This window comes from Equus quagga, chromosome 15, assembly GCF_021613505.1.
Source record: "Equus quagga isolate Etosha38 chromosome 15, UCLA_HA_Equagga_1.0, whole genome shotgun sequence".
Lineage (NCBI taxonomy): Eukaryota > Metazoa > Chordata > Mammalia > Perissodactyla > Equidae > Equus > Equus quagga.
In genome coordinates this window covers 21,604,275-21,627,492 of record NC_060281.1, presented here as the reverse complement: position 1 = coordinate 21,627,492, position 23,218 = coordinate 21,604,275, and the positions used below count along the sequence as shown (strand labels likewise).

The 23,218-nt window shown below is 39.3% G+C and overlaps 1 protein-coding gene across 2 annotated transcripts in view; it reads right to left on the bottom strand.

Annotated features, from left to right (window-relative positions):
• XPO5 (exportin 5) overlaps positions 1-23,218 on the bottom strand; it is a 53,435-nt gene that overhangs the window by 17,630 nt on the left and 12,587 nt on the right. For both annotated transcript variants that reach the window (XM_046639281.1, XM_046639282.1), the window contains 9 exons: positions 23,111-23,201; positions 15,471-15,599; positions 13,635-13,753; positions 10,083-10,238; positions 8,789-8,830; positions 8,385-8,474; positions 7,439-7,638; positions 6,789-6,888; positions 5,756-5,937 (listed from right to left, as the gene is read on the bottom strand). In XM_046639281.1, coding sequence (XP_046495237.1) covers positions 5,756-5,937; positions 6,789-6,888; positions 7,439-7,638; positions 8,385-8,474; positions 8,789-8,830; positions 10,083-10,238; positions 13,635-13,753; positions 15,471-15,599; positions 23,111-23,201 — 1,109 coding nt within the window. The remainder of the gene's footprint in view (positions 1-5,755; positions 5,938-6,788; positions 6,889-7,438; positions 7,639-8,384; positions 8,475-8,788; positions 8,831-10,082; positions 10,239-13,634; positions 13,754-15,470; positions 15,600-23,110; positions 23,202-23,218) is intronic.

The following is a 23,218-nucleotide window of genomic DNA, read 5'->3' as shown; positions in this document are numbered from 1 at the left end:
AATTCAGTGGTATTTCATACATTCACAATGTTGTGCAATCACGAACATCTAGCTAGTTCCAAACATTTCTATCACCTCTCCAAAAAACCCTCATACCCATTAAGTAGTAGCAGTTAACCTGCATTTTTCCCTTCCTCTAGCTTCTGGCAACCACCAATTTACTTTCTGTCTCTATGGATTCACCTATTCTAGATACTTCATATAAAGGGAATTATACATTATGTGGCCTTGTGTCTGGCTCCTTTCACTCAGCATCATGTGTTCGAGGTTCATCCACGTTACAGCATGCATCAGTACTTCATCACATTTTATGGCTGAAGAACATCCCACTGTGCGTTTATGCACTATTTTGTCTATCCACTCATCCAGTAATGGACATTTGGGTTGTTTCCATCATTTGGCTATGGTGATACAGTGCTGCTAAAATATTCATTAGCAAGTATTTGTTCAAGTATCTATTGGCAATTCTTTCAGGTATATACATAGAAGTGGAATTGCTGGAATATGTGGTAATTCTACGTTTAACTTTCTGAGAAATTGCCAATTGTTTTCCATAGTTGTTGAACCATTTTACATTCCTACCAGTGATATACAAAGGTTCCAATTTCTCCACATCCTTGCCAACAACTGTTATTTTGGTTTATTTACTGTTTATTATTATTTATTATAACCATCCTACTGGGTGTGAAGTGGTATCTCATTATGGTTTTGATTTGCATTTCCTTAATGACTAACGATGCCAAACATCTTTTATGGGTTTGTTGGCCATTCATATATCTTCTCTGAAGAAATGTCTATTCAAGTCTTTTGCCCATTTTTCGATTGGGTTGTCTTTTTCTATATGTCTATCCTTATACCAGTACCAAACTATTGTGACTACTATAGCTTTATAGCGAGTTTTGGAATTGAGAAGTTTGAGTCCCTCAACTTTGTTGTTCTTTTAGTTTTGGCTTTTGGGGCCCCCTTGCAATTCCATATGAATTTGAGGATCGGCCTTTCCACTTCTGCAAAATAAGTCATTGGAATTTCAATAGGGATTGCAGTGAATCTGTAGAGTGCTTTGGGCAGTATGCCATCTTAAGAAAATTAAATCTTTCAATTCATGAATATAGGATGCCTTTCTATTTATTCAGGTTGTCTTTAATCTCAGGAATGTTTTATAGTTTTCAGTGTGTAAGTCTATTACATGCTTGGCTATATTTATTCCTAGGTACTTTATTCTTTTGAATGCTATTATAAACGGAATTCTTTTCTTTTCTTTTTTTTTTTGGTGAGGAAGATTGGCCCTGAGCTAATATCTGTTGCCAATCTTCCTCTTTTTGCTTGAGGAAGATTGTCACTGAGCTAACATCTGCGCTAATCTTCCTCTATTTTACGTGGGATGCTGCATGGCGGGATGACCAGTGCTAGGTCTGCACCTGGGATCCGAACCTGCAAACCCCGGGCTGCCAAAGCAGAGCACATGAACTTAACCACTATGTCGCCAGACCAGCTCCAAAATGATTTTCCTAATTTCCTTTTGGAATCTTTCATTGCTGGTATATAGAAACACAACTGATTTCTGTATGTTGATCTCGTATCCTGTAACTTTGTTGAGTTAGTTTATTAGCAGTAGTAAATTTTTTGTGCTTTTTGGGGGACTTTCTGTCATTTGTAAATAGAGATAGTTTTACTTCTTTGCCAATTTGGATGCCTTTATTCTTTTCCTGGCCTAATTGCACTGTCTGGGACTTCCAGTACACAATGTTGAATAGCAGTGGTGAAAGTGGGCGTCCTTGTCTTGTTCCTGATGGTAGGGGGAAAGCTTTGTATCTTCCACTACTGAGTATGACGTAAGCCATGGGTTTTTCAGAAAAATAATTTTTCCTGTTGGAAATTCCTTTCTAGTCCTAGTTTACTGAGTGTTTTTTTTTGAGGAAGACTGGCCCTGAGCTAATATATGTGCCCATCTTCCTCTGTTTTATATGTGGGACACCTGCGAGAGCATGGCTTGACAAGCGGTGCGTAGGTCCATACCCGGGATCTGAACCAGCGAACCCTGGGCTGCTGAAGTGGAATGTGTGAACTTAACCACTGCGCCACTGGGCTGGCCCCTGCTGAGTGTTTTTATCACAAAAGAGTGTTGGATTTTGTCAAATGCTTTTTCTGTGTCAATTAAGATGATCATGTGGTTTTTTTCCTTGTTCTCTTCATTGGTGTACCACACTGCTTCATTTTCATATGGTGAACCAGTCTTACATCCCTGGGATAAACGCCACTTGGTTGTGGTGTATAATCCTTTTAACGTGCTGTCGGAGTCACTCTGCTCGTATTCCGTGAGGCTGCCCACAACTCTGCCTCAGCCTTTACCTCCTGTGGTGTGGAGCCCAAGGACTGGTAAGAGGTGCCTTTCACTTTTAAAAACTACCATTTTCCATCTTTTTAGTTTTTTCCTTTTTTTTTTTTTAAAGATTGGCACCTGAACTAACAACTGTTGCCAATCTTTTTTTTGTTTTTTTTTTAGTTTCTGAATTAGTTTTTTCTTGGTTGTCTGGGAAGACGGCTAACATCAGGAAATGATTTCTGATAAAATCAATTCTTCCTGAGAAGAAATTCATAGTCTTAAGTTTGATGGGGAGCAGATGAGCTATCTGTTTTGTATTCTTTAAGTGTGATTGTGACCCCAAGATATAAATAAAAAACAAAAGGGTTAAAGCATCCTATGTCAAATGTCCCTGATGCTACAACAAAATCTTGTATTCTTCAATTCTTCATAGTCTCCTCCTCCTCCTCCTCAAGGAGACGGCACCATGGTGGCTGCACCTCTAACTCACGAGCAGGCGCAGGAGGACTCAGACTATATACTGCTCCGACACCTCTGACTCCAGGTCAGGTGCTCACAAGCAGAGACATCCACAACCCCCAGTAATATTCAGGCTCCTGAAATATCACCTTTCCTGACACACTTGCAAGTTAGAGCTCTGTGCTTCCATGTTAAGAGGAACTAGTTATTGCTTGGCAAAGAAAACGACAATCAAGTAATGAAAGTTTTAAGTTTTGTACAATCTGTACCTATCTGAAATATTCTTTGTATCACCAGCTAAGAGTATAATCACTACGCTAAACAAGATTTTACACATAGAAAGATTTTGATAAAAAATATAGAAAATATATGGAAACAATATAACAAACTTACAGTTAACCAAAAAGCTGTTATCATTCTAAACAGATGATGAGAATGCACCTTTTGAGAACCAGAGAGTTCTGCTCCCCACATCTGTCCTCCATCCAACCCACTACGAACAACACTGTCCAACAGAAATATAATGTAAGCCACATAAGCCATTTAAAGTTTTCTAGCCAGCGAAACTTAAAAAGTGAAAAGAAACAGGTTAATCTTATTTTACTTAACCCAACGCATCAAAAAATCATCATTTCAACAGGTTATCAATCTAAAAAATTATTGATGATATTTTGCATTTTTTTGTATTAAGTTTTTGAAATCTGGTGTGTATTCTATACTTACAGCTTATGTCAATTCAGACTAGCCACATTTCAAGTGCTCAATACCCAGCCACGTGTGGCTAGTGGCTACCATATTCGATAGCACAGCTCTGACACTTTTTTTGCTTATCAGATAATTTATAAGAGTTAAAACTCACAGTTCCAATACATTATTGGTGGGAATGTAAATTAGTACACCATTTTAGAAAACTGTTTGGTTCTCTCTATGAAAATTGAAAATATGCATACCTTATAAACCAGGAATTCTACTCTTACATGTAGGAGTCTACTCCTACCCAACAGAAATTATGTATACACCAAAAGACATTTACCAGAATGTTACCAGCAGCACTATTTGTAATAATACAATGCTGGAAACTACCCAAAAGTCCCTCTACGCTAAATGGATGTTACAGCATATTCACACAATGAAATAACCATACAAGCAATGAGAAGGAACAAACCACAACTATATGGAATAATAACATGGATGACTCTCACAAACACAATATTGAGCAAGAGAAGCCAGACATGAACAAGTGCATGCTTCTGACTCCATGTGTTAAAGCTCAAAAAACCAAGCCGAATGCTAAAAGAACAGTGGTTGGCCTTGAGGGGCAGGTAATGACTGAGAGGTGTTGGCTAAGGTTGTTTCTTGATCTGGGTGCTGGTTATACGGATGTGTGAACTTTGTGAAAATTCCTCTATAAGCAGTGGTAACTCATGTCCTTTCTTTCATAGATTTGTGTCCTTACATTATACTTCAAGATAAAATTTACTCCAAAACAAGACAAAATTCTAATAGCTCCAGCTGCACACTACTCAAAGAATCAAACTGCTCTATAACTACAGTCAACATTTTCCAAAATACCTTTTGCTTGACTTTGGGATTTCCCAAAAGCATTGAACTCTTAGGAAAATAGAAAGATGACAATCATATTGTTCTCCTCACCGAACTGGGAATGAACCTCGTTTCCAGGTCTGGGTTCTCATCACATGGACCCTGGCCACAGGCCTAGAGTCCCGCTCAGGGAGTGTGCTTCAATCTGACTTCATCACTTTAACATTTCTCTAAGCTACAAAAGAAGCTTTTGGTTTTAAAACATCCATATGGAAACAAACTTTTCCTTGACTAACTATTTTATTACCCTCTAAATATGCACGCCATACTTCTTTACTGGGATCTCTTTCTTCCTTTTGAAATCAAAACAAAATATGCCTGTTTCCACAGACACGTCTACAATGACAACTCTTTCAGACACTGTAGTCCTCCAATTAGGTCAACATTAACTTACAACCTTTGATTCTTAAGCTTATGATCTAGGGTGTCTGTTGCCAGCAGAAAATCCCCGAGACATGAGTAATTTGGTTTGCCCAGTTGAGACTTTATTCTTACACCCTGGATAAGAAGCCAAAAAGCACTGAACAGAGCTCTAACCTGTAACTCAGAAACACTATGAGATATAAAAAGCAATCACATTTGCCTTGGCCAGTAAGAACTGAGTTCTATCCAAAGCCTCTCTCTCTCTGCAGAGAGCATCCCTGAATCATCAAACGCACATCAAGAACCAACAAGCCTGGACTTGGCCTACTTCCATTTGTGATTTATAACAGTGATGCTGAACCTTTAATGTGCACACAAATCACCAGGATCTTGTTAAAATGCAGATACTGTCTTAATATGTCCGGGGTGGGACCCCAATTCTGCATTTCAAACAAGCTCTCAAGTGACTGCTGATGCTGTTGGTCTGAGGACTCGGCTTTGAGAAGACCTAAGAAAGTGAGGTAGAAAGGCACGGATCATGCCTTTCTTTGGCAGGTTTAGCCACTGGATATTTGGTCCATTTGAGATCAGAGTCATTATTGATAAATTCAGGTTAGCTCCTTTGAATACCACCCAGAGAAGCACCACAACAGAAAGCAATTGTCCTGTTCCCAACGAATAGCTCCTTTAGTGGCAAAAATTTAGACCAAATAAAGCTTAAAGTAAGAAGTAGGGATGAAGTATAAAGAAGTAGAAGAAGAACTTAGAAGAGACTCAAAATGAGAAAGGGAATTTTGGGATTAGCCCCCATGTGTTCACTTGGAACTCAAGAATTACACAAGTGAGAGCTAATGTTATTTTTAAAAACAAGAGACTCCCTCTAGAAAGAAACAGTACCTAATCCTTCATTTACCACTACCATGATCTGAAGAAATATACACAAACTTTTGAGATTCTTAAGGTAAAAAAATAAAAAAACAACAGAGAAGAACCATTATTCCGACTCACCTTATAAGGGCAAGCAAATTGTCAAGAAGTTTCAGAATCTGCTCTGTGCAGGGGTTACGGAAGATTGGATTTCCACTGGGCGTGTAACCCACCACGAATCCCCCAGCTTTGGCCTCTTCTAGGTCGGTGGGCCAGCAAGTTCGTTTCACAACTCCCAGAATGCTGTACACGCAAAAGCTCATCTATAGAGGAACATGAAAATGAAAGGGAAGCATAAAAGGGGAAGAAAAGACAAAAGTGCTATTAGATCTATGCAAGGTAACGGCAACAGTGATACAGAGGCCAGAGAAAAGGAAAAGACCCCCACCCCCGGTCCTTCCTGTAAGTCCAAGAGGGGTTCTTTCCTTGCCATCTGCAGGACCAGTGGTAGGATCTAGCAGCTTCCTTTTCATGAGGATGTCCCTGCAGAGGCTGCAGCGATCCTCTTGCAGGACCCCAACTAGAAGGCAGCATGGACATGCTTCAAAACAAGTGTTTAGACTCCCAACACTCCATCCTGTTTTTGAGTTGACCTTGTACCCTCCAGCTCCGGCCTTGACAGCTTTTGCCCTAATCCTTACTCATGATACTCTCAACCAATCTACTTCTTGCCAGGTTAATTAATACGACTTTTGCCATAACATAGCCAGGAACAGTGCTTATTTGAACAGCAAAGAACTGAAAAATCTCAGATTTGCAAGTTGGGCTATCATTTAGAACTTTATATGCCAGAGAGCAATGGCAGGGAGGACTCACCCTGCTCACCAACTTCTGACCTACTTCCTCATTACACCTTCATCCTTCAGAACTATTTAGAGATCCTTAAAGCCAAATTAAAGACTTCATAGAAAAGACTGTTGGCTCTGCTGTGGGAACTAACTCAAGAATTCAAGACTAAAGAAGAAAAGAAAGGAGAAGCTTAGGGAGTGGAGAATCCCAGACTTCTCACTCAGACAGAAAAAAACATAAATCTGTAAGACACTCGACAAATGACAGCACCCTACTCCTACCCGTGGCCAATGCAACCTCCCATTCCCAGGAGAGGCTTACTCACGCGTGCACGGTTTAAGCCACAGGGATCCTCCAGGCCTGGGTCATAGCTTTTCTGATCTGCACCCACATAGGCAATAAAGGCATCAACATCTGACAGCACTCTGAAGGTTGGAGGGGGAAAGACAAGTTACACCAGGATTTTAAGCAAGGACAATTTCTTCCACAGAAGCTAATAAGCTATGATTATTGGGCCCCAAAGAGAAGTTGCTACAGTGAGAGGATTGTAATCATATTATCAGCTGTCATTTGAAAGTTTAAACTTCTCTTTCCACTTCTGAATGTTATTATCAACACTTTAAGAGTCAAAAAGGGTACAAGCTTGAGAATGCCACGTGGGAACAAATGAGTGTCTGTGTGGCCCCTATGGGCTGTTCTCATCTCTTTACATGTGCTGGTGCTGCAACGCAGACATCACAGCAGGACTCGCTCTGTGGCCTCCCAACACAAACTATCGTTTTTTACTCCCTACACCTCTGTACAACACGGTGCTATTTTCCGGGATTAGAATACAAGACTGCTTTAAGAGACCCCCAGCTATCACTGATAGTGCCATTATGCCTCAGTATCCTTACACTCCACCCTGGGCACAGATCTTGAAATAGAGTGGGTGCTCAAGTGCACCGAGGGGCAGGGGCAGGAGATCTCCCCAACCTGTGCATGTCTTCAGAAAGCCAGAGGCTGGCCACTGGCACCATCAGCTCCTCTAGGAACACCTTCTGACGCTCGTAGTTCTTGAATTGGTTGCTAATGAGAACCAGGGCTTCCATGAGGGCACACTTCTCCATCTGTGTCAGGAGGAGCTCATTGGAGAGGAGTTGCTTCACATGGTTATAAAGCATGTCAAAATTGGGCTGCAGATTACAAAGAAAAAAAAACCAGAGGTGGTGAAGGTCTGATTTGCAGGGAGAGGTGGGTCAAGGAAGGTGGAAAGAGGACCAAGGCATTCCCAGGAAGGTCAGCCCTATAAGACTGTCACTTAGTAATTTAGTCCTAACACTCTTCTTTTGCCTGAACAAGCAAGGCAGTTTAGGCAGAAGGTGGTTCTTGTCTGGAGTATTTGGGTAATTGCACGTTCCCAAACTACAACTGCGAGAACAATTTGTCTTTTCTCTACATCCACTTTTATAGTATCTTCACAAAGATCAGTTTGTTCTATATATATAGGGAGACAAACAACTGCTGTGTATTCAGAGAAGAAATTTCTGGTTAATTTGTAATCTGGAGTAGTGCTAAATTTCTTATAGAAACCCTCCAAAAACAGCTTGAGGTTTGCATCTGGCTTCTCTCAAGATTAGGCACAGCATTTGGCAGCAGTAGATAAGAACATCACATAGCACAATAAGGAGGTATACGCTGATGGGGAAAACTTGGTCATCCATATGCAAGAGAACTATTCATTTTGAGGGAATATAACTGCATTTTTCACTCCACTACTAAGTAGGAGAGAAAGAAGACACCAACTCAACAATGCTTATTCTAAGCAAAGCTACAGTTCTCAGCTTTCCCTTATATGAGGTATAATCAGGGCTGGATTTACAAAGAAATGTAACCAAATTCGATAGGTCTCAGTGGCTGCTTGGCCAGGCCACTGGCTTACCAGCACGAGCTGGGGGTAGTCCCGACACATCTTGATGATGGAGGAACAAGCATGTCTCCGCACATTCCTCACTGCCCGGGTTCTGGGGGCCTGGGAAGAAACAGTCAACAAACGTGGAGTCACTTTTAATATAACTTGCAGATGCTGCACAGAATCACGTAAATATCTCCTTCAGAGGCAAATTCACCATCAGTTTTCCCAACTGTGAGAGTACAACCGAGTGACATTTATAGTCCCCATGAATTGCCATGCTGACTGGTTGCACCAGACTAGCGCAAACACCCTATCTTCTGACCATCGCCTGCCTTCACTACCCCTTTACTGAGGAAAAAATCTAGACGCAGTGTTAGGGATTCATACTTTTGCTCTCAAGAAGTTAGAATTTGTTGAATTCATGGTCTTACCTTACTTTCTTCAACAGTTTCAAAAGTGACAGATGAAAATAGCTAAGGGGAAGGAAAAAAAGGTCACTCTTCAGTACCAAATACATAAAGTATTTTAAACAGCAGTTATGATAAAGTTTCCAAGAAAATCCCCAAAGTGTAAACAATATGGTAACAAAAGGCCTTTCAATTTACAAAGTTTCAGATGTTCACTTTCTCAGATAACTGTGAGAGGCTTGAGATTCACAATTTTACCATCAAATATTTTACAAAGATAAAGGTTACAGAATCCCAGAACAATCCATGCCATCCTCCAAGCACTCGGCTATGGTGACACCACTCCCTTCTCCACGTTTTATTAAGAGCTGAGTAATCTACCCTCCCTGATTCCATTTCGTAACTTCTCATTTACTCTTTGACTCAATGCACGATGATGGCTGCCCCAGTCACCGGGATGGAAGGACACTCTAACACAGGTCCAATGGAGAAACCTGGTGGACATTCTCCAATTCTTAGAGAACTTCTGTTGCAACAAATGAGTCCACCTTTTTGAAGTTCTATGGCCTTTGTAACACAACGTTTTCTCCATTTCTCTGGCTCTCTCTTTTTTCTTCTTTGGGGGCTTCTTCTTTGCCCTCCTCCCCCAGTGATGGTGAGCCCCAGGGTTCCCTGCTTCAGTCACATGTCTAACTCTACATACATATCCTGTTTCCTAGGGCTTCACCTCTACTCCTGGCACTTCTATGATGATATAGCCTTAATTTTATCTCATAATCTTCTAGAGTCTGAACCGTTAACCTCCAATAGCCATTTTACTGTGAGGTGTCTCCACCTGGATGTTGTACATGTATTTCAAACACAGTATTCCAAAACACAATCACTCCCTTCCCTTCCTCACTCCTACGGAATCCAGTACTTACTCAGGTGATGCTCCATGACTCACCTAGTCACCTAAACTGGAAGCCCAAAAACTGTCCACAATGACCTCATAAAATCTCCTCCCAGTTCTCCGATAGCACACTCTGATACCCTCCTTTTGGTATTCTTTTCTATTTCTCACTGTACACATCAATTAATTGCAATGCCATGTAGGTACATCTATTTATGTGACTTTCTTCCCAAACAGAGCACCCCTAAAGGGTGAGGCTTTTCCGTCAGCATGGTACCTGATTCACAGTAAGTACTGAGTAAGCATTTGATAAACGAATAAATCATTGTCTGTTTATTACTTGTCTCACACACTTTCAAAAACAGTTACAAAAAATAATTAGCTTAGAAATGCCAAAATAAAATTTACAAAGGAGATGGAGTTTACCTTAGAGAAGACCTGGGGCAGGAACTCTGGTCTGTAGGTGACAAAAGGAAAGAGTGCTGAGACATTAGTGAGGACACAGGACAGGATGAGGGGATCCTTGGTGTCAAAGTTCAGGACCATTTGCAATAGCTCTATTCCATCATTAACAGGAATTTCCTATAATGAAATGAAAAGACACACATGAAAAGGAGGTTGACATGGCTGACAACTACTTTTAGCTAAATTTCCTTTAGACTCTACTTCATAAATACATAATAGGTTGCCAGATATAGTTTTATATACTGCTGCTTTTTAACCTTTAAAATTCTAACCATTATCCTATGTTATTAAAAATGTTCATAAATGATGGCACCATGTACCATCTTACGGATGTAGCATTTCCTACTACTAGAAATTGAAAATGTTCCCAGTTCTTCACTATTGTAAATAATGCTAATATACATCTTTGCAAAAATGTTTTTGGCTACATTTTCAATTATTTCATTTAAATAAGAGACTTTTAGGGACGGTTGTAATTATTGGGTCAAAAGGTATAAATACTTCTAAGTCAAGCTGCTTTTCCTCTTTATAGCCTGTATAAATTGACTCTCTATCCATCAACGTGCCTTTCTTACCATGTTCTTAGCAGCAGTGAGTTTATACCCTAAAACCTTTGCTTATATAGTAAGTAAAAAAATGACTTTATTTAAATGGGCATTTCTTGATTACTAATATGGCTGAATTTTTAAAATATCTGCTAACCACTTTAGTTTCTCCTCTATATATTATCTGATCATATCTTCTGTCTATTTCTCCATTGGGTCTAGTGTTTTTCTTATCAATTTATAACAAAATTTTATTGTGAACAATTCCAGGCCTTTAAAAAGGTGTAAGCAATACTTCAATAAGCCTCTGCATGACCACTTTGAGAGGTACAATGTTACAGTACAGAGGTCGTTGTGTGCATTCCCTCCTTTGCAGCCCTAGGTGTCCATTTTCCTGAATTTGGTGTTCACAATTTCACAGATTCCTTCATCTCTGTATACTAGTGCCACAAATGTACATATCCCTAACTACACCGTATGGTATGTTTACTCTTGTAGCTTGCTGTTTGGGATCAACATTGTTTATGAACTATCACCCTTATTCATAGTACAACCCTCAATCATTTTCATTGCTCTACAAATACATCACAATCTATTCTATACAATCTATTGGTGGACATTAAAGGTTTTTTCTAGGCTTAACACACAAGACTTCTATACTAGTACACAGAGTTTCTTCAGAGCACAGCCTTAGGAGTAGAGCTGCTGGATTGCAAGGCTATGCATCTTCAAGTGGATAGTGCCAAATTATTCTCCAAAGCTGTGCTATCAATTGTACTCTATAAGCAATGTTTAAGAGACATAAACTTTTTATAATGAGGCTATCAATCCCATTCATATTTATTGCAAATACTGTTCCAAGTTTGCCTTTTAAAGTTTATTTAACAAGTTAAGAAAATATGTAGTTAAATCCATTAATTTTTCTTGGGATTACTTTCATTGTTTTTAAACTTATGGACCTTTCCCCAGTTAATTTTCCCTAATGCTATTTATTAAATGACCCAATCCTTCTCGATTTGTTTGGGATGCTTATATATGCTCCAGGTTGTTTCTGGGCTATTTTGTTCCAGTGGGCAGTGTCTAATGCCAGTTCCATACTGCTTTAAAATACTGTAGCTGTACATTTTACTGAAGCAAATCAACCTCATCTTCTTCAAAATGTGACTTTTGTTCCCCAAAGCTGTTCCCTGACATTAATGCATTGCTAAAGCTGCTGAAGCAAGGCTCTACTCAATGTTCTTGGATGCACACTACTGGAAACACCAGCTCAGCTTATGCTGCAATGCACCAGATGGGGAGTTTTTCCACCTTTTCAGCCAAGGAACCTCTTGGTCAAACTATTCCACATGCTAAAAGCTGAGCTGCTCTGACTAACCCTGGGGTGAGGGTGGTGACTGAGGGCAGACACTGAGCAGTTTGCAAAACCAGTGGCCTAGGCTATACTCTGCAGAGTCAGAAATTGATAGCAGCAAGTGGGAATGTAACAGGCTGACATCTATCATATGCACATTTCTGGGATATGTAATGTCACAGCTTCATTAACAAGTAGGTGAGTAATTTCATCATATGTATATATATTCACCAAACACTCACCTCCCCTAACTAGGAATGCTTCATTCCAATTCATTTCATTTTGGTGAAGAAAAAAAGGTTTTAGAGTCAGAGGTTTACTCTGCCATTAACAAGCCTAAATACTACCATCTGGGATTCTCCTGAGGAAAGAGTTGAGTTCTGTTTGTTCCCCCTGACTCCTACCAAATTTCCAACTGTTACCTATGCTTTGTCCCCAGCCCAAATCTTTCTCCTATATACACCCCAAACTGTTTTTGCACCTTTTGACCAATTAGTATTTGGTATTATAACCAAATATCATATTCAAGGACTTTTTACAAAATACAGCCTACAATAAACTAGGCACCACGCACCCCCTAAAACTGCCTAATACTTTCACACATCTTAAAGACAAGTACTTGACTACCCCTGACCATTTCATTCTCTTGCCTTCAAGTATGATCACACCCACATATGTGGATCTATTTAAGGTGTTTAACTTAAAAAATGCCAGGAAAGGAAACAGCAGGGCCATTTCCTTTGATTTAATAAGGGGCTTTCTTGATTTGCTGCACTTACTCTATTAGACACGTTTCCTCTAAACCTGAAAAAAAGGCTAACTTAGTAAAAAATGCCAGATCCAAGTAGGGTTTCCCATCTAGATTTTGGAACAAACTCAAAATGCCATCATTTCAAACTGAAATGGATCAATATAAAAGCAGACAAAGTTGATCCTGAGATCTAATTTGTTAATATGTCACTTGTAAGAAAAAGCACTATAACTCACTTATCTTCAAGGGATTTAGAAGGGTTCTTTTCTACAACTAATCTAGAATATACTAAGATATAATTACCCCAAATTGAGTGATCCAATTATTTTAATCTAATTAATGTAGTTAATATGGTGTGTACTGTTACCCAATTAATTAGAGCTTCATCTAATGTAATAAGAGAATGGTGATAGGTGACATGAAGTACAGAAAAATAAGACCTATTTATTAAGATTATTCAGTGAAGAGGGTCACTGATCAGCCAACATGAATATTCTGGTCTATCTGCCACAAACTGAAAAGGATGCTTAGTGACAAATCTCTCTTAAAATTTTCCAATTCAAGGTTTCCATCATTGTCCTCCCTGCAACAGTTATCCTACATCTGTGGTTCACTGAACTATCAGGCTCGTCTTACTATCCCCTTAAAATGAATACTAAACATTGTAGGGCTTAGAGTCAGGGAGGCCTGAGCTTGTGTCCCAGCTCTCCTATTTACTACCTATTTAAACCTGAGAATGTTACTTAACCTCTCTGAATCTCAGTTTCCTCTTCTGTAAGATGCACATCCAGAGATTTTCCTATCCTTTTGCCAGTTTTCAAAAGATCAAAATCATCATGCAATCAGCATGGGAAACAGTTACTTACTTCTTTATCTAGTGTTCGAAACATCTGGTTTATCACGCTCTCCAAAAAAAAAGTCATGGCTTCCCACTGCACAAATGAAGGTGAGAAGATAGAGCAGAGGCCGCCTTCTCCAGTTCCAGCTGTAGGGGAACAGAGTTTAAAACACACACACACTTACCAACATTGCAGGATCACAAAAGACACAGAGAAATAGTGGGGTCTTAGAGACACTTGGTAATTTCACAGTTGAAGGAACAGAGTAATCTAAACCCTCACAGCCTGGGAAAAGAAAAGAACAAAAAGCAGAGAGGGCTCCCTACCCTGCGTCCACCTCTAACGATGAGCTGCCTGAATTCACCTGTGAGCCTTGTCTGTAAAACCATTTTGAGTATTGAATGAGATTTACATTTACATGGCCAATTAGAAGCAATTGATAAACATTAATTAATTTCTCCCATCCCTGCTTTATAATTTGTCCATGGGAATATAAATAACTAAGACATCTGAGACCACAAAGAATCCTTCCAACAAGGAATTGATATAAGATACAAAACGCTGCTTCACGTCCAGCAGCCTCATGACAATTGCAAGAGCAATGTCTACAGAACTGTGCCACCCTCCAAGGTCACAAGTATCATCAAAGCACATCACTCAAACAGCGAGGCACAGGCATAAAGATTTTCAAATTACTTCTCTCGCTTCCATACAGTACTCCCGTTTAATAGCTTCATTTTGGTGCAGCATGTCTGGACCTCTGCAACCATTCAGTTACTAGATACTGGGGACCTTCACAGTCAATTGTGAATACACAAAGCTGAACGTTGAATCCCATGAATTTCAAGTAAGTAGCGTACCTGGTAACTGACCATTAACATGGAACTTTTCTAAAGCAGTGACTTATACCCTCTCCTTTAATGCATATTCTACCCGCCACCCCCAAACTTTCTGAATAGTAGGTCTGGGGTAAGGGCTGAGACTGCATTTTTTTTAAAGATTGGCACCCAAGCTAACATCTGTTGCCAATCTTCTCTTTTTTTCCTCCCTTTTTCTCCCTAAAGCCCCCCAGTACATAGCTGTATATTCTAGCTGTAGGCCCTTCTGGTTGAGCTACGTGGGATGCGGCCTCAGCGTGGCCTGACGAGGGGTGCTAGGTCTGTACTTGGGACCCGAACTGGCGAAACCCTGGGCAGCCGAAGTGTAGCACGCGAACTTAATAAGTCTGCTGCGGGGTTGCCCCCCTCCTGCTTTACTGATCCTGTCACCCACAGCATGCATTAATAAGACGACAGACAGAAGAGATGGAGTATGGAGAAGTTACCCGGCTTAAGCATTTGGTTAGAGGGGGGTTACTGTGATTTAATATAAAGTGGCCTTTCCCAAAGTCTTTGAGGTGGCTGAGTTATATGGGAAGTCCCCGTACTGCTGTTATGTCTGACTGACAAGACATTCTTTCTGAGTTTAGGAGTACTAATAGGAATAAAGCTTTCCAACCAAGTAATGCAAGAACTTGGTTGGAAAGCTTTAAAAAGTTACATCATGCCATTTGTTAAGATGCTACCTGAAGTGAAGTGATAAAATCAACAACAAACAATTGGTTGATTCTGTTAGAAAAGAAAAATGAAGACAAAACTGATAGGGACATGGTTTTACCCTAATTTAAAAAGATAAAAAATTTAGTGTTTTCTGCTTTCTCTGTGTATACAACTAAAAAGGCTCACTCCGTAAGATGAAATTGTGGGGTGAGCAGAGCTATTTTTGAACACTATCATTCTAAAGTGTAGCTCAGAAAGGTTGCTTCCTATGTGCAGTTTGATATGATACAATACTTCACTAAGGTTCAGACATAAAACAACTCACAGTTAATGGACCCAGTATCAACAGAAGTGGAGAGCTGATACTTTAGCCATTCCCCAGCCATCTGGAAACTTGTCTTGGGATCCAAACGACAGGCTAACCTCATTACCTCTCCTTGCTGGGCCCGGGAGGCTGCCAAGAGAAAGACATGAATCAATAACTGGCACATAATAGGTACTTAGTTAATGTTCATTCATTTATCCATCCCAGGGGGAAAATGTTCAGAGAGTCTGTTTTGCAGACTTGGGCTATGAATGTAACAAACGCTCAATAAAGCTTTGTTAACAGATTCAAAAATTGTCAAAAATAATCTCTGGAAATTGTGCTACCAGCTAGATCCTATAAGGGGCAAATTCAAAGAAATGCTGTCCCATTTCTGTTGGAATTAAAAGACAAGGTTGGTGCAGACGTAAAATGATAGAGCCACTATGGAAAACAGCTTAGCAGTTCCTCAAAACATTAAACATGGAATCACCACATGATCCAATAATTCCCTTCCTAGGCATATACCCAAGAGAAATAAAAACAGATGTCCACTCAAAAACTTGTGCACAGATATTATATCAGCATTATTCTTAACAGCCAAGAAGTAGAAACAACTCATATATCCATCAATTTATGAATGGATGAAGAAAATGTGGCATCTTTGTACAATGAAATATCACTGACAATAAAAAGAAACAAAGTACTGATATATGCTATAACATGGATGAATTCTAAAAACATTTTACTAAGTGAAAGAAGGCAGTTACAAAAAGCCACAAGTTGTATGATTCCACTTACATGAAATGTTCAGAATAGGCGAAATATAGAAATAGAAAGTGGATTAATGGTTGCCCAGGGCTGGGAGGGATGAGGGGATTGGAAGATGACTGCTAATAAGTACAGGGTTTCTTGGGGTCATGAAAATGTCCTAAAATTGATTGTGGTGAAGGTTGCATAACTCTGAAAATACGAGAAGTCATTGAATTGTATACTATAAATGATGAATTGTATGGCAAATGAATTATATCTCAATAAGGTGTTATTAAAAAACAAAAAACACATCCAAAGTGAGTGATGTCAGCATCATGGTGGAGTGAGCTTCCCCAGTAATCTCTCCCCTCCAACATACAATGAAAAGGACGTTCATACTCCAACAGAAGACATCCAAACACAATGCAAAAAACATTGGAGAGACTCATGCAGCCATACAGAGGGTGGAGAGGCTGGAGGCCCCCTCGGAGGAGGTGGAACAGGGTAGGAGAAAACTTTGCTCCCTCCCCTTAAAGAGTGCGATCTGGGACCACGGGAGGCCTCCCAGAGGGAAGGAATGGAAGAGGGGATGTTCATTCTTGGGAACATCAAGAATCCCCAGTGGTCCCATGCAGCCTAGAAGGAAGCCTTCTACTGGGGTGAAAACCTTCGCAGGGGGTGACCTTATGAAGCCAACACCCCAGGAGAACAGATAGCAAGAACAGAGGGAGAAAGCCCTGAAAGCACGCAGGACAAAGCACCCCTCCCCCTCCCACCCAGAACTGGCTGGAGCACCTGGGATCTTGGCTGAAGGCAGAGGGCACAGAATAAGCAGCTCTTGACCCCCACCTAGTGGCGATAGGTGGTGACTGCGACCAAATAACACCAGGATGGAAAAAAAAAAACCAGAGCCACTGCCTCTAGCAATATCAAATATTAGATTAGATCTCCAGACCCGAGAGAAAATGACAAGTACCCAGAAATCGGTCCTGAGGATACAGAAATATGTAATCTAAATGACAAAAGATTCAAAACAGCTATCATCAAAGAACTCAACGAGTTAAAAGGAGCTACTTCAAAACAATTCAATGAGTTCAGGAGCTACTTCACAATAGAGATTAAATCTATAAAGAAGAATCAATCAGAAATATTAGAGATAAAAGACACAATAGAAGAAATAAAACAAAATATGGATTCCCTGAATGCTCAAGTGGCCATCATAGATGAATGTATCACCATAATCTAAGATAGACATGTTGAAATGCTCCAGATAGAGAAGAGAGAACTAAGGTTGTAAAGAAATGAAGAAAGTCTCCAAGAAATATCCAACTCAATTAGGAAATGCAATGTAAGAATTATAGGTATTTAAGGAGAAGAGAAGGAGAACGGAGCAGAAAGCTTGTTCAAAGAAACAATAGCAGAGAACTTCCCAAACTTAGGGAAGATGGAAATCCATGTGGAAGAGACTGCCAGATCTCCTAAATAGGTCAATGTAAAAAGACCTACTGCAAGGCATACAGTAGTGAAACTGGCAAAAGTGAAGGACAAAGAAAGAATACTAAGGGCAACAAAGGAGAAGAAAATAATCTACAAAGGACCCCCTATCATGCTTTCAGCGGATTTCTCTACAGAAACCTTACAGGCTATGAGAGACTGGAATGACATAGTCAAATCTTTGAAGGACAAACTTTCAGCCAAAAATACTCTATCCAGAGAAAATATCCTTCAGATATGATGGAGAAATAAACACTTTCCCAGACAAACATAAACTAAGGGAGTTTGCAGCCACAAGACCTCCCCCCACAAGAAATCCTCAAGGTCCTCATACCTGAAAAAAAAAAAAAAAAACGGAGAAAGGGGTTACAAAGCACAGAGTAAGGAGCTAAATAGGTAGACAGAATCAGAGCAGAACAGCAAATACTCAAGTATAGCATTACAGAGAAAGGGAAAGAAAACTCGAAAAACAAAGATAATCTTGTCATTTTAACCACAAACTCATAACACAAGATGGAATAAGATGTGAGAAAAACAAGTTAGGAGGGGAAGAGGAAAGGGACTGAATCAGTTTAGTCTAAAGAAATAAGAGGCGATCAGAAAAGGAACTGTCTTATCCACAAGATTTTGAATACAAACCTCATGGTAACCACTAAACAAAAAAGCAGAACAGAGACACAAACAATAAATAAGGAGAAAACAAAGAAACACAACATAAAAAAATACATAACTTGACTGGTAGACCAAAATACACAGGATGAGGAACAAAGGAAATGCAGGAGAACTGGAAAACAAGTAACAAAATGGCAGCATTGAGTCCTCATATATCGATAATCACCCTAAATGTAAATGGATTAAATTCTCCAATGAAAAGACAGAGTGGCGAGATGGATTAAAGACCAAGACCCAACAATACGCTGCCTCCAGGAAACACATCTCACCTCCAAGGACAAACACAGGCTCAGAGTGAAGGGATGGAAGATGATAATCCAAGCTAATGGCAAACAAAAGAAATCAGGTGTTGCCATACTTATATCAGACAAAGTAGACTTCAAGATAAGACAGGGAAAGAGAGACAAAGAGGAGCAGTATATAATGATCAAAGAGACACTCCATCAAGAAGACATAACACTTGTAAATATCTATGCACCCAACACAGGAGCACAAAGTACATAGAGCAACTGTTAACAAACCTAAAAGAAGATATTAATAATAACACAATAACAGTAGGGGACCTCAGCTCTCCACCCACATCAATGGATATCTCATCCAGACAGAAAATCAACAAGGAAACAGTGGAATTAAATGAAAAGCTAGACCAGTTGGACTTAATAGACATATGTAGAACACTCCATCCAAACACAGAAGAATATATATTCTTCTCAAGTGCTCATGGAACATTCTCAAGGATAGACTGTATGTTGGGAAACAAGGTGAGCCTCAACAAATTTAAGAAGATTGAAATAACAACAAGCATCTTTTCAGATCACAATGGTATAAAGCTATAAATTAATGATAAGGAAAAAGCTGAGAAAGCGACAAAGATGTGAAGACCAAACAACACGCTATTGAACAATCAATGGGTCACTGAAGAAATTAAAGGAGAAATCAAAAAACATCTGGAGACAAACGAAAATGAAAACATACAATACTAACTCATATGGGATGCAGCAAAAGCCGTACTAAGAAGGAAATTCATTGCAATACAGGCTCACCTTAACAAACAAGAAAAACCCCAAATAAGCAATCTCAAACTACACCTAATTGAATTAGAAAAAGAAGAACAAAGCCCACAGTCAGCAGAAAGAGAGAAATAATAAAAATCAGTAGAAATAAATGCTATTGAAACAAAGAGATAGTGGAAAGGATCAATGAAACAAAGAGCTGGTTTTTTAAGATAAATAAAATTGACAAACCCCTAGCCAGACTTACAAAGAAAAAAAGAGAGAGCTCAGAAAAACAAAATCAGAAATAAAAGAGGAGAAATAACAATGGATACCATAGAAATACAATGGATTATAAAAGAATACTACAAAAAACTGTATGTCAATAAAATGGACAATCTAGAGAAAATGGATAAATTCTTAGACTCTTACAACCTCCCAAAGCTGCATCGAGAAGAAACATAGTATCTGAATAGACCAATCACAAGAAAAGATATTGAAACAGTAATCAAAAGCATCCCAAAGAATAAAACCCCAGGACCAGACGGCTTCCCTGGGGAATTCTACCAAACTTTCAGAGAGGACTTAACACCTATCCTTCTCAAGCTATTCCAAAAAGTTAGGGATGATGGAATGCTTCCTAACACATTCTATGAGGCCCATATCACTCTGATACCAAAGCCTCACAAGGACAACACAAAAACGGAAAACTTCAGGCCAATATCGCTGATGAACACAGGTGCAAAAATCCTCAACAAAATACTGGCAACCCGAATATAGCAATACACCAAAAAGACCACACATCATGATCAAGTGGGATTTATACCAGGGACACAGGGATGGTTCAACATCTGCAAATCAATCAATGTGATACACCCCGTTAACAAAATGAGGAATACAAGCCACATGATCATCTCAATAAATGAAGAGAAAGCATTTGACAAGATCCAACAGCCTTTTATGACAAAAACTCTTAAGAAAATGGGGGCAGAAGGAAATCACCTCAACATAATAAAGGCCATATATGACAAACCCACAGCCAACATCATACTCAATGGGGAAAAACTAAACGCCATCCCTCTGAGAACAGGAACAAGACAAGGATGCCCACTATCACCATTCTTATTCAACAGAGTACTGGAGGTTTCAGCCAGAGCAATTAGGCAAGAGAAAGGGATAAAAGGAATCCAAATAGGGAGTGAAGAAGTGAAACTCTCACTGTTTGCAGACGACATGTTCTTATGTATAGAAAACCCTAAAGAATCCATTGGAAAACTATTAGAAATAATAACAACTACAGCAAAGTTGCGGGGTACAAAAGCAACTTACAAAAATAGTTGCATTTCTATACTCTAATAATGAACTTATAGAAAGAGACCTGAAGAATACAATTCCTTTTACAATCGCAACAAAAAAAATAAAGTACCTAGGAATAAATTTAACTAGGGAAGTGAAGGACTTATACAATGAAAACTGTAAGACATTATTGAAAGAAATAGATAATGACACAAAGAGATGGAAAGAGATTCCATGCACACACATTGGAAGAATAAACATAGTCAAAATGTCCATACTATCCAAAGCAATCTACAGATTCAGTGCAATCCCAATCAGAATCCCAATGACATTCTTGACGGAAACAGAACAAACAATCCTGAAATTCATGTGGGGCAACCAAAGGCCCCGAATTGCTAAAGCAATACTGAGAAAAAAGAACAACGCTGGAGGCATCATAATTCCTGACTTCAGAATGTACTATAAAGCCACAGTGATCAAAACAGCATGGTACTGGTACAAAAACAGACACACAGATCAATGGAACAGAACTCCAAGTCCAGAAATAAAACTGCACATATACAGACAGCTAATCTTCAACAAAGGTGCCAAGAACATACAATGGAGAAAAGACAGTCTCTTCAATAAATGATGTTGGGAAAACTAAACAGCCACATGCAAAAGAATGAAAGTAGACCAATTTTGACACCATACACAAAAATAAACTCAAAATGGATCAAAGACTTGAAGATAAGTCCTGAAACCATAAAACTCCTGGAAGATAATACAGGTACTACACTCTTTGACATCAAACTTAAAAGGATGTTTTCGAATACCACGTCTTCTCAGACAAGGAAAACAAAAGAAAAAATAAGTGGGAGTTCATCAGACTAAAGAGCTTCTGCAAGGCAAAAGAAACTAGGATCAAAACAAAAACACAACCCACCAATTGGGAGAAAATATTTGCAAATCATATATCCGATAAGGGGTTAATCTCCGTAATATATAAGGAACTCACACAACTCAACGACAAAAAAACAAACAGCCCAATCAAAAAATGGGCAGAGGATGTGAACATTTTTCCAAAGAAGATATACAGATGGCTAATAAACACATGAAAAAATGTTCACCATCACTAATCATCAGGGAAATGCAAGTGAAAACTACACTAAGATACCACCTTACGCCTGTTAAAATGTCTATAATCACTAAGACTAAAAATAACAAATGTCGGAGAGGGTATAGAGAGAAGAGAACCCTCATACACTGCTGGTGGGAATGCAAACTGGTGCAGCCACTATGGAAAACAGTAGGGAGATTCCTCAAAAAGCTAAAAATAGAACTATCATATGACCCAGCTATCCCACTACTGGGTATTTACCCAAACAACTGGAAATCAACAATCCAAAGTAACATATGTACCCCTATGTTCATTGCAGCACTATTCACAATAGCCAAGACATGGAAACAATCCAAGTGCCCATCAACTGATGATTGGATAAAGAAGATGTGGTATATATACACAATGGAATACTACTCAGCCATAAAAAAGACAGAATCATCCCATTTGCAACAACATGGATGGACCTGGAGGGAATTACGTGAAGTGAAATAAGCCAGACTGAGAAGATAAACACCAGACGATTTCACTCATATGTGGAATATAAATAAATACACTGACAAAGAAAATAGGTCAGTGGTGACCACGGGAAAGGGGGTGAAGGGGAGTACTTATGTGGTGACAGACAAGAAATAATGTACAAGTGAAATTTCACAATGATGTAAACTATTATGAACTCAAATAAAAAAAATCGAGCATTAAGACATTAATTGTTATGAAATTTTAAAAAGTAGTAATAAACAAAAAAGATCTTGAACTTAAAAAAAAAAAAAAAAAAAGAGGGCCATTCCTAGTGGCCTAGTGGTTAAGTTCGGTGCCCTTTGCTTTGGTGGCCCAGGTTCAGTTCAGGGGCTTGGCCCTACATCACTCATCTGTCAGCGGCCAAGCTGTGGTGGTGGCTTGCAAACCAAAAAAAATGAGGAAGATTGGCAACAGATGTTAGCTCAAGGTGAATCTTCCTCAGCAAATAACAAACAAACAAACAAAATCCAGCACAGAATTAGGATATTAGGATACACGGGTTTTTCCTCTCTTTTAGAAAAAAGACCCATAAGGTAAGATGGTATTTAATCCTAAGGATAAAAAAAATTCAAGAGTGCCTTATGGATAATTACTCTCTTTAAACATTAATGTCCAGAGGCAGTGTGTGTGTATGTGTGTGTGTAAGGGAGAACACTATGCCTGGAATGAAGGAGTGTAATCCCAACACCTCTGCAATGTAAAACTAGAGATTAAACAGGCTGCTGTAGATTTGGGGCTCTTTAACATAGAACCCCAGGGGTCATGCACCACGATTCGTAAACTAGATATCATTCTGAGACTGTTGGGAGAAAGTCCAGGTTACTATCACTTACAGTTGAAGAAAGCATTGAAGTCCTCATCGCTATCAAAATCAAATCGAGAGTATTCACAGCTAGGGCTGTCAGTTTTAGAAGGAAAGCCCATCTGGAAAGAGAAAGAGA